The sequence below is a fragment of the Eutrigla gurnardus genome (assembly GCF_963514095.1).
Source record: "Eutrigla gurnardus genome assembly, chromosome: 21".
Taxonomy (NCBI): domain Eukaryota; kingdom Metazoa; phylum Chordata; class Actinopteri; order Perciformes; family Triglidae; genus Eutrigla; species Eutrigla gurnardus.
In genome coordinates, this window is record NC_139932.1 from 14,042,526 (window position 1) to 14,054,823 (window position 12,298).

The following is a 12,298-nucleotide window of genomic DNA, read 5'->3' on the forward strand; positions in this document are numbered from 1 at the left end:
CACACACACACTGCAAAGACCCTGATATAAGGCTCATAAATATTCAATATTAACACACATGCAGTCATTTCATCTCGGTTCCATCAAAGCTATTTGGCCAAATTTAATCACAGTATCGCATTTCCATCAGGGCTGGATATCTCCGGGCCTCAGGTGGGAATAATGTGTCTGAAAAACTTTTTGCACGGTGACAATAGTGTGCGGCAGTCTGAATATAATGTGACGAGTCAAAATAAAGCCGTTTCTAAAATTCAGCACAGAAGTTTTGACCTGCAAAAAACAAAATAATAATAATATTTCCAGAATGGGCAAGACTTTTATTTTTGCCAGCTTCTCGCTTCAACTTCCTGCTCTTTCGCTGTAAAGGCTACGTGTTCTTTCTGTTTTTTTCCAAGAGGTTTTCAGGTGGGTTTCTTTGCCTTTTAAAAAGTAGAAAAATCAATAAAGGGCAGCCGGGTTGTGTAGCGAGTCGGAAGACCCTTCTTCAGGTACACTGAGGACAGCGGATCGATGCTGCGTGTCAGCACTCATCTGCTCTGCTGGAGTGTCCTTGAGCCAGACGCCGGGGCGAGAAAGCGAAGCTGAAGTAAAAGCTGGAAATCATGTTAATTAGCTAATATCAGCATGCTAACATGCTAAACCAATACAGGAACTGTACCTGCTCAACAAAAGCAGTGTTAGCTTGAGCATGTTAGCATTTAGCTCAAAGCTCTGCTGCTCCTCATAGAGACTCAAAGTGAAAGCAACCTTTGACCTTTGAAAAGGAAGCTTGATTGATTGATGGGTGTCTGTGTACTCCAATGATATACAAGTAACGCTCTTAAGTGTGTGCGATCAGCTAATACTCCTAAGTGTTGTGTTTATGCAGAGCCTGTGGGTGGAGAGGACAACCCTGACTCTAGTCCAGAGTCTTCCAGGCATCTCCCGCTGGTTTGAAGTGGAGAAGAGGGAGCTGGTGAGTGTTGACCACCTTTTGATGCAATAACCACAAAGACATAACAACACACACACAAGGGGGCACTTTAACACACTTTTTTATTGTTGCAGCTTGCAATTTTAGTACATCAAGCCAATACCCAAATATTGATCCAAGTCATTTTCATTGAACAGCGATTATGACCCGAGGTCACGTCTTTGGAGTTATTGGACACATTTCATTTCCTCCATTGAACAGATTGGATGTCGTGCAAAAACATATCGAATTGCTCTCCTTTGATTGCTGACATCCCATTTTTTTTTTAATAGATTTTTTTTCCTATTCGGGGGCATTTTTTCAACAATACATATTCTGTGTTTTTAGAATCACTATCATATTTGGCACCAGTCCATTGCTGCACGTAAATCCCCTCCAAAGCTCCCCGTCTTGGATCTTCTCATTCAGATCTCAGAGGAGTGGGAGGATTTTAAATGCTGTTCAGGCCGACGTATGTTAAAGATAACGCAGTGGCTCCCTTGGTCTAAGCGCATATTCTTCAGCGTGCAGCCGCTGAGCGTGGTGTGAAATTGTGGATTGTGAACCCCGGTGTTATTCTATGATGGTTATGCGGTGCGATAGCATATAAAGTACAGAATTGGCAACAGCTCTATTAGTAAGAGGATTACGCTTTGTGTGAGACAGAAGAGGAAAATGAGAGAAAGATAATGCGGGATAAAGGGAAGAGCATTTTTCTTATGCATCTATGAGTGAAACCCAAAACTGACCATAAACTTGCAATAATACAGTGGAGGCCTTATACTTAAAGCTGCTATAATCCAAATATGCAGCATTCATTGTGTTGCCATGTTGAGAGGAAATCAAAATGCTCCCCAACTTTTCTGTTTTGGTTAACTGTTGAACATAGTGGAGCATTAAGCAGCTAAAGATCTAATTTTTCATATATTTTGCTCTGGAGTCCCTCTGAGCTGGTACCTGGTGACCTTGTTTTTTTAGATTGAGAACGATTCTTTTTGTATCAGTAAATATATAGTTTTTTAGGTATTTTTTTAAGTGCTTTAGTACCATTTTGGCGCTATCTGTCGAGCATTTGAACTTCAGAAAAGCTCCAGAATAAGTGGCCCCTTGAATCTCGTTAACTTTTTGCCAACACTCCGCAGGTGGAGGTCAGCCCGCTGGAGAACGCCATCGAGGTGATCGAGAACAAGAACTTGCAGTTGCGCACGTTGATCACCCAGTGTCAGAGCCGGCAGATGCAGAACATCAACCCCCTCACCATGTGCCTCAACGGGGTCATCGACGCCGCCGTCAACGGGGGGCTGGCCCGCTACCAAGAGGTACGTATGGATGGAGCAAAGGAGGAGGAAGGGGATTTTTAGAGAGCGCGGCGGAAGTGAGATAGCGATGACATATGGATTGCTAAATGATGCATGAAGGCGAGATGTATGGACTGGAGAGCGCTTTTGGGCGAGGGAGGGGGCAGACGAACAGATGGATGGGGGAGGAAGTGGTAAAAAAAAAAAAAAAAGGAGATGGAATGGCGATCGAGGGATGGGCGGATGGATTAAGGGGTTTCGGTCAATGGTTAGATGGATGTGGGGAGGAAGTGGGGTCGGGTCAGGAAATGGCCGATAGAGAGAGTGGGAGTGAGGAGTGCAGAGAAGTGAATGGCTAATAAGGGCTGAATGAATGAGATGGGAGTGTTTATGCAGCTGCTATATTATACACTGAAGTGGGGACAGGCAGACGCACAGATTGGTAGCGGCCAAAAACCGGAATGTGGTCAATCCCACTGACAATCATTTGCATCTCCTGCCACTCCGAAAGCTCCATGACGGTAGATAATTGCCCGGGTAACAATACAGTACAATTTCCACAACCAGGAGGAGCTCAAATGAAGAAAAAGGGGCTTCCAAAAAAAAAATGTTTTTTTCCGCCCTCAAACAAACCGAGCGGACTCAGCGACTTGCTCGTGTCGCATAGCAACCACCCTTTTCCACTGGGAGCGTGTATGTGGGGGTTCATGTGAGTGCACCAATGTGTGTGTGTGTGTGTACTGTATGTGTTTGTGAGTGCATATTGCGTTTCTGCAGAGGGCCCTGCCTCTGTGGAGAAGTAGCCTATTAAGGTTCATAGGATACTCGATGGAGTCGCGGTGGCGATGGGTGAAGTGCTTTCCACCTTCACTGCCATTATTTTGTTAGAAAATATCACAGCATATGGGATTATTTCCCACCTCCCATATACTTGTAGGGCAGCCCTTTACTTTTATATTTCCATGTATGGATGAGTGACATTTCTCTAGGTAGAAGTTGACCAACCTAATTTCTATTTTCATTATGCGCACAATGAAAATGTGACACACATTTCAGTTATTTGGCAGCGAGGTGGACGCGGACTGTTTCTGCAGATACGAACGCACTGCTGGTATTAACACAAATTTTTTCTTTTGCATAATATCTCATGCGCCCTCCTCCCCCCTCGGGGTGCGACGCGGCGTAGATCAATTCATTTCCCAGAGTAATGCCGATTGACAGCTGCGGAGGTTTTTAGCGCCCGCTGCAAATGAAGGAGAAATTGTCATTATTAATATTCAGATTTATTGCTTTGGTTTTGAGTTGCCACCCTTGAGGGGGAATGCCGTCTGATTTATCCCCCCCGCATCACCCTCCCCCCCTTTAGCGTTCCCTCTCTAATTGGACTTTTCTAATGATTAACTGAGCTACTCCACGGTGAAGACTCACTCCCTGCAGCCCGACGAAAAATTTCCATCATCCGTGGGAGATTATTGATTCTCGTACTGCCTTTTCTGGGGGTCCTCGGGTGCAGTTTTCCCCTTCACTCTTTCAGAACGACGACCTGTTGCATGTGTCCTTTATGGCACGTTGCTTATGAATAGTGCGTTTGTGCGATAAACTATTTTTCTTTTCGTATCGTGTCCAGCGCATACTAATATATGATATCTTGCTAAAGATTGCCGTCTGAGGTTGTTTGTCTGGAATAATAATATTTCTTGTTTTATGGAGGATTCCTAGTCGACGAGCCGTAGTCGCCCATGGTCATTGACAGGGATCTACGTTTGTGTTTGAAGCAGCACAGACAATCTTTTTTCTTCAACTGTCATCTGGCTCTGTCACTTTGGAGATAAACAGCTGTGTCCTTGGGAGAGGAACCATGCTGATCTTTTTTTTGCAAACTCCTCCTTTTACCTTCCAGCCTTGTTTTGTTGGGTTTCCCTCTGTGGTAGATCTGAAAAGCAGATTGTGAGCTGGATGTTTCATCAGTCTCCCCTCTTTTGTGTACTAAGATGCCGATTGAAAAAGGATTTAACGTAATCTGATGACGCAAGGGTTGATGGGATTGCAAAACAGCATGAGGCTGGTGTTTAATGTATGGGCGCTACGAAAAAAAAAGAAAAAAAATGCTTCTCCACATTCAAAGCGAGTGTTTCTCATCTGATCCTCCTTGAAGTCGCCTTTTTTTTTTAAGGGAAATGTCTGGAGAGGCGAAGAGAAAGCGTCCTCTGTAACCCATCATCAAGAAGTATGATGTTTCTGAAGAGACGGTGTTTAACAGGAAGCGGTTACATGAATGAACATGATGAAAGTGCACCCAAAGTGCCCCTGGAATCAATGTAAAATCAATCCTTTGATCCCACCATTTGGCAGTGTTTTTCCTTTCTCTATTTTTAGTGTTTTTTTTTATTCTGGTCCCTCAATATTAATATCACAACACAAGGAGCATTAAACCCCTGTTTGAGTTTGGGTGTCAATCTGCTCTGTTTGGATATTTTCTCATGTTTGTGATTGTTTTTTTTTTCACTAAATTAAAATTTGAATTCCTGCTCTGACACTAATTCACCGTGTCAGAGCAGTGGGGGGGTTCAGGAAACACGACGGTGCAGGATGCCGACCGCTTCGCCTCCCGGTGCGCGCATAAACAGATGCTCTGCATTTTTTTTTGTATCCACGCAGGCCTTCTTCGTGAAGGACTACGTCATGAATCACCCCGAGGACGGCGAGAAGATCGGCCGACTGAGAGAACTCATGTTTGAACAGGTGGGAAATCAAAGATGTGTGAAATACATAAAACAGACAAGGGGATGAGGAATAGGGAGCGTGACCTTGGAAAAGGCACGGAACAATACCTAAGGTCACCTCACTCGCTTGTTATGGAGCTTTTTTTTTAATGTGAAGGTGAAGATTTTATGAGGTTTTGGAAAACTCCAGAGCAAGTAAGGAAGTGGACCTTGAGTTGCAGAGTTGTGTTGAAAGAAGAAAAATCACTTTATCGACCGGAATTCATTATTTTCACCAAAACACGTATAATTTACAAGTATTTTATTTTGAAAAGTCCTTTAAATTAATAATGAAAAGCGCTTCACAGAAAGTATGCAAGCTCTAGTACCTCTATCAGATTTATCCAATATTTTTTTTTAATCTCATTGTATTCTCAAAGTGAAGTTGAAATATGTCAAAACTCAATTCCACAATCACATTTGAAGTGGAGAGTATTTCGCCAAATTTGCAGACCAATTTTGAATAAAGCGCTTCGGGAGACGAGTCAGCCAAATATGTTAGTGATTCACAACCGATGACAGGAATAAATTCAATAAATTCATGCATGTGCTTTGTTTTTTACCCAGGCACACATCCTGGAGTACGGCCTCGCCGTGCACGAGAAGTTCGTCCCCCAGGACATGAGACCTCTTCACAAGAAGTTAGTGGACCAGTTCCACCTGATGAAGTCCAGCCTCGGCATCCAGGTAGGCCAGAACACCAGATCCTTCAGTCACTTAATGACTATCAATTATGTATGAGGACCATTAAAACTGTGTTAACGATTCACCTCGAATTGTTACTTATGGAAGTGAACGCCGAAGACGTCTCCAGCTCTCCGAGCGAGAGGAACAGCCACTCCTCATTAAACACACTTCCTCCTCCTGCTTTTCGTGTGTGCTTTATTGACGTAGCCTCACGCTGGCCACCAAGCATTTAATCATGTGCACTGCCTCTTCTCCAATTTTTTCCAACGCCCCAGGAGTTTCCGGCTTATGTGCGTGCGAGCCCGGTGCATTTCACCAACGGGAGCCCGCGAACATGCAGGAACTCCGTGCCCAACATCATCAGCCCGGACGGCGGCAGGGCGCTCGCCAGGCGGAGGTGAAGCAACTCGCAGTGTCTTCTCTTTCTTTTGTGCTAGAAATGTTAAATACATCCAAAAATGTTTAGTTTATTTAAGGAATTGCTTTCTCTTGATTCATTCGGTTTCAAAAAAAAATGTGTCCCCACTTCACCTTGAACACCGACTCTCACTTTTCCTGTCCGTTCTGTACGTGGGGGTGTCTGGCTGGCACCCGCAGTGATCTTTTTGGATGGCTGCTGCCAAGCCAGTAGGCAATCTGTGTGTGTGTGTGTGTGTGTGTGTGTGTGTGTGTGTGTGTGTGTGTGTGTGTGTGTGTGTGTGTGTGTGTGTGTGTGTGTGTGTGTGTGTGTGTGTGTGTGTGTGTGTTTGATGTGTTCACTGACCCTGCCATTCTGTCTACCTGCGACATTCTTCCTCCACAGTCTTATCCCAGGGGGCAAAGACACACACACACACACACTTTCAGCCTCCCGGTGGCATTTCACGTTTTTCACTTATTGAGTTATGATTTTCCCTTTTTTTCGGTCACTGTTTGGCTTACATATATTTTTTTTAAATCTTCTTTAGCGACAGCTTGCTTTTAAAGAATACCCCTTTGTGTTTGCTCGCTAACCTTTTCTTTGACACTTTTGCCAGACAAGTGCTTGATGGAATGCTGCGATTGCCGCATCGATTATCTTCTTTTGATCTGACATTTTATGTCCCCCGTTTGTCTTCCTCCCTCCCTCCCTCCCTCCCTCCCTCCTCCCCGCCTGCCTTTTTTGCCTTTTCATGCTGATTTCTTTCTTTTTTTCTTTTTTTTTTGTGAGTGAAACATCTGAAAGCTAATGAAACAAATTACCACAGCCCATCTGCCTTGATTGAAAGTCACCATAACCATCTCTCTCTCTCTCTCTCTTTCTCTGTGTCTCTCTCTCTCGCCCCCAGTCTCCCCAGCTACCCCGCGGTGAACCGCTACTCTTCGTCCTCTTTGTCGTCTCAGGCCTCCAATGAAGTCAGCAACATCACCGGGCAATCGGAGAGTTCGGATGAAGTCTTCAACATGCAGGTAATCTCCCCCCCCCCCCCCCCACACACACACACACACACACACACACACACACACACACACACACTCCCTCTCAGGCTCCCCCAGGTAAGTAGATTGAGTCCACATCCTGACGTTTGCCCTCCTGCTCCCGACAGCAATACTCTTTTTTTTAATCCGCCTCATTCCCTTCCACCCTCATCTCTCTCTTCTCCCCCGACCCCTCTCTCTCTCTCTCTCTCTCTCGTCGTCTCTCACTTGTTCAGAGCTCGCTCTCTCCGGCCGAGCAAATTGTCGTGATGTTATCAACAACAACAACAAAAAAGGGATGCTTTGTGTGGTCGGTCCAGGCAGCTTGCTGTAGTTGAGCAGTAATCTAAACTAGATTTGGCTCGTTCAGAAAGCCGCTGACAACTACCTGGCAAGCATGTCTGCTGCACCTGGCAGCGCTTGAATAACAGGAAGCAGACGCGAGCGCGAGAAGCAAAAAAGGCCGTTCTCAGGCATCCGACTGAGCCGATTACAATGGCTTTCTTTTTTTAGAACATCATAGCTTCTTTTCTATAGATCACAATCCACCCAACGCTGATCCGACAGACGAGTATCATTGCGGAGCATTTAAATTCACAAAGTGCTTCACGCCTTTAACCCCGCCCCCCTCTCTCTCCTGGAAAAACAGGCTCTCAAGGTTTCGGTTGCAGACTATGCGATACATCGTGCATGGATATTTTTTTTAACAGGATGACATCTTCTCTTGTCTGATCTGTTGATGATGAAATCTGTGCCGCTCTCATGTCTACACCTGTCTATAATACATCATAAACACACTTTAATGTCTTATAATCTGTTTATAGCAGTAGGAAATAATAGTTTTAGTCTGTCATAACACATTATGGAACATTTTATGATCACTTATAAGTGTAGTAATACTTCATAATTCACTTCTACAATGTTTTGTAGATTTAATGATTTGATATATCCATATAACCAGCTTGTAATATATTTGATCTACTTAAATCTCAGGAATTGTATTACCTCACTTAAAGCAGCGATGGCTACTTTGACTAATCATATTATAACCTTTATTATGATGCATTATATAATGACTGTAATGTATGTCAACTATGAGATTTGTAATTCACTCTGATCTCTGCAGAAACATGCAACTATTATGATACTTTAGCTTATACGTCAATATAAAGTGCTTTTTTGTTTTATGATTATTGTTATAAATCATTATGAATATTATTATTATACAGTGCTATGAGATTATAACACATTATAAGTATGTTTATGCACCGTATGCACGTAACCCCCATAAAACCAACACTCGTTTTTTTATGGACTTGGGTGGAGTTGCATTTGCTAGTCTTCCGACCACTCAAGGGGCTTTACATGACACGCACACACACACACACACACACACACACACACACACACACACACTGAGGCCTGCTCATCAGGATCCAATCTAATGTTCATTCACACATGCACACTAATGGCACCGCCTTAGGGGGCGAGGACACTTCGACATGCAGATTGGAGGAGCCGGCGGGGGAATCGAACCACCGATCGTCTGATTAGCGGAGGACTCGGCGGCGGCCACAGCTGCCCCGACTTTGTGTAATAAACCAAATCTCATGTGTTAATTACTGAGCTGAAGATTAACGCCGTAGATTTATCTGCCCACTTCATTCGTGTTTCCTATGTAAAAGAGCGTTTCATGATGTTCTGGTTCATGTTAGTGATGTTGTTGTTGTTGTTCTTCATCTACAGCCCAGTCCGTCTACCTCAAGCCTCAGCTCCAACCATTCTGCCTCGCCCAATGTCACCAGCTCCGCCCCTTCCAGTGCCAGAGGTGAGACGGGGCCACTCTCCTCATTTAACAATGTTCTACACTGTCGGGCTTTTAGCTGATATTTTCGCTCCGGAGCGACTCAGGAAGAGGACCGAGGTTCAGCTGGACCCACTGAACACTGGGAGGCACTGAACCCTCTGACCTTTCAGCGACACGATGTTCTCTCAAACCCGCCGCGGCGTCCTGTCTGGCGAGGTCAGGGAGGGTCGCACGGCAGCTAGGGGAACGCGAGGAGAGGATGAGGGGGGGGTGGAAGAAGGGAGCGGGGAGGAGCGAGGGTTGAATGGAAAGTTAGAGACTAGAAAATAGAGGGAATACAAAATGAGATGGGATGGAAGAAACAGGCAGCCGATGGAAAATGCAAGAGAGAGGAAGAGATGATTGCGGCTCCGTGGAGAATCCCCTCTCGGACCTCCGTGGTCCAGTCCGGCCCGTCCAAGCTTCCTCCACAGTGTGAATATCGAACGCGTTTCTGCCCGGTCCACATCATAATAAAAAAAGCCAGGATATATATGAAGACGTTTATGGAGGCTTGTGCGCTCCCCTTTGGTAAGCTTGCTGGCAGCGGGTTGGCGCCCTTATAAAACGTGGCCTCTGTCTACCCATAAAGCCTGTGGAGAATTATGGCCTGTGTGGTCTTATCTGAATGAGAGCCAGCGATGGCGATCTCGTACTCATATGATGGCCTTCCAAGTGCTATCGCCTCTGCTAATGGATGGAGAGCTATACAGTCGGAGTGTGTGTGTGTGTGTGTGTGTCTCTAGGTGCATGTGTTACACGTGTATCTGTGTCGAGGTTTAGCATGTGTCTCTGGCTGGTTGTAATTGTCGTGTGCGTGTGTGTGTGCGTGTGTGTGTGCGTGCATGTTTGTGTGTGTGTGTGCGTGTGTGTGTGCGTGCATGTTTGTGTGTGTGTGTGCGTGTGCGTGTGTGTGTGCGTGTGTGTGTGTGTGTGTGTGTGTGTGTGTGTGTGTGTGTGTGTGTGTGTGTGTGTGTGTGTGTGTGTGTGTGTGTGTGTGTGTGTGTGTGTGTGTGTGTGTGAGGACGGGGGCAGGCCATTTATCATGTCGTAGAGCTAGTGAGGCTGAAAGAATGGTGGAGAGGCTCGAAGGGAGAAAGAGATTGGCCTTTCCTGATTGCTAGTATTTGTGGGTAATAGTCTTAACACCTTGCTGCTATTTGGTCCCTCCCGTGTCGCACACATGCTATTGTGTGTTTTTGTGTGTTAAAAGCTCTCGCGTCTCATACTCTCCAGGTTCACCGCAGATGGCAGAGAAGCACAAGCATTCCAGAGAAAATGCCTGTCTGTCTCCACGAGAGCGACCGGTCAGCGCCATCTTCCCCAACCCCCTGGACCCCGCGCAGGTTAACACACACACACACACACACACACACACTGAGGTGTGGGTGGTATGACCAGAGGGAACGGCACAACATAGCCGTTTATTGGATCCGGCTATATATAGTGTTCCAGCGCAGAATGGATTTTTAACATCAAGTCAAATAAAGATGCAGAGTTCATCCCCCCTTAGGTTATACAAATAAACAACGTATAAAAAAATATGTATATATACAAATACGCTTTTGACCTCTCGGTGACCGAACAATGAGGAAATTATGTCTGCCGGTACGGGGGAAGTTTAAGAATGTGCTCCTGCTGTTCCATATGTATTTTATATTTTGTTTTAAGAAAGAAAAAAAAGACATTACCTGAGGCTCTGATTATACGCTGCACTAATGCAAAGGTAAGCCAGCAATAGACGTACACAGTACATCTAAACCCTTTTTATGAAATGGGATGCTAGGAAAAAAAATGTAATTTGACGACTAAAATAATGTTATTCTACCTCGTGGAGCATCATGTAGGCATATTTAGCATATTAGCATCCCCACGGATTCACACTCGGGTTATTTCAGACACTCGTTGCTGCAGGGCCGTGTTCCTCGTAGACCGCAGGTGAATCACTGCGTAACGGGTCGAAATCATCAATACGGAAGATGCACAACCGTGTCAAAAGATATGGTTTGATCCGGCTTGTATGGTGTGTTTTTATCTTAATGGGGCGGCTTCCTTCTATAGTATAAATCGCCTGCACAGCGAGAACAAGAGGCGACAAGAACAACACGATACCGCGGCGTCTTCTCTCGCTGAAGGGAAGCGTGTAACGCGGTCGCACCCTCCATCCTCGCTGACAGAGCTACTGTAACAGAAAAAAAAAAAAAAGTGTTTTTTCCGAAGGCCTTTCATCAGTTCTGGTCACACCACTGCTGGCACACTCCACCTGGTTGCCATGAATCAAAGCCATCGTTTTCAAGTCGGGCGGATGAATAGACATCGGGAGGCCTCCACGATTATTTCCAAGCAGACAGCGGTGAAGGATCGGCTATTAGCTGCTAATGGAATATTGATTATTAGAAACATTGATCTCTTGTAACATTTACTGTAATTAGACCAACAAGGTGGATGATTTATCCATTTTTTGAGGATGAATGGGGGGGGGGGGCTCATCCATTTGGACAAAACACCACACCGCCGCCGGACATAAGGGTCATTACGCATTCAACTCTCTCTCTCCGACTCTGTGGCCGTCCCAGCCTCCCTCCGTCTTCCTTTTCTATTGGATTTAGGAGGCGAAGATTTCACACCTTGATATTTGTTTTAACCGCTCAATATTCAATTATTCCTCTCCGCCGCTAAAGCCCGGCATTTACCTATCTTATCTCAAACACAACTGTTTCACGCTGTACATATTTGACACTCATTTGAGGTTTTTTTTTTCCTGCTTGTGTGCAGAGGGCTGCTCCTCATCAGATAGGCGACGCCACTTTACCGAGGAGTGACCCCAACCTCTCCGCGCCCGACAAAGGTAAAACCCTGAGCTCTCACATATTCCTGTGAATCTGTCAAAAATACACATTGCCTCAGAGGGAATCCCCTCAAGTAGTATTGTTTATTATTTATCCTTTTTTGTACTGTTAGCATAGCGCCGCAGGTTGTGCTGCGGCGAGCATCTTATCTTTTTTTCTCGCCGACCGCTCGCCATCCAGCGTGGCGGTCATCTGTCCAGTGTGTGTGTGTGTGTGTGTGTGTGTGTGTGTAACAGTTTCACCACAGTGACTGGAGGCATCTGTGCTCACACAGCTGCTTTAGGGAGCGCCTCAGGACACACACACACACACACACACTGGCCTCCATTTTCCTCCGACTCTTCATTCAGACACGCTGTCTATATTACAGCTTTTCATCTTCCCTCATCCTAAAAAAGAGTAATTAAAATGGCAGGTGTATGAATTTGTATCTATTAGTTAAGTCTCAGTTAGTTTCAGAGATTTCT

The 12,298-nt window shown here is 45.2% G+C and overlaps 1 protein-coding gene across 6 annotated transcripts in view; it reads left to right on the forward strand.

Annotated features, from left to right (window-relative positions):
• The window catches only part of dock4b (dedicator of cytokinesis 4b), an 85,891-nt gene that overhangs the window by 66,566 nt on the left and 7,027 nt on the right, over nt 1–12,298 (forward strand). For all 6 annotated transcript variants that reach the window (XM_084039111.1, XM_084039112.1, XM_084039115.1 and 3 more), the window contains 9 exons: nt 869–955; nt 2,095–2,271; nt 4,909–4,992; nt 5,580–5,699; nt 5,975–6,096; nt 7,007–7,127; nt 8,883–8,964; nt 10,219–10,328; nt 11,758–11,830. In XM_084039111.1, coding sequence (XP_083895237.1) covers nt 869–955; nt 2,095–2,271; nt 4,909–4,992; nt 5,580–5,699; nt 5,975–6,096; nt 7,007–7,127; nt 8,883–8,964; nt 10,219–10,328; nt 11,758–11,830 — 976 coding nt within the window. The remainder of the gene's footprint in view (nt 1–868; nt 956–2,094; nt 2,272–4,908; nt 4,993–5,579; nt 5,700–5,974; nt 6,097–7,006; nt 7,128–8,882; nt 8,965–10,218; nt 10,329–11,757; nt 11,831–12,298) is intronic.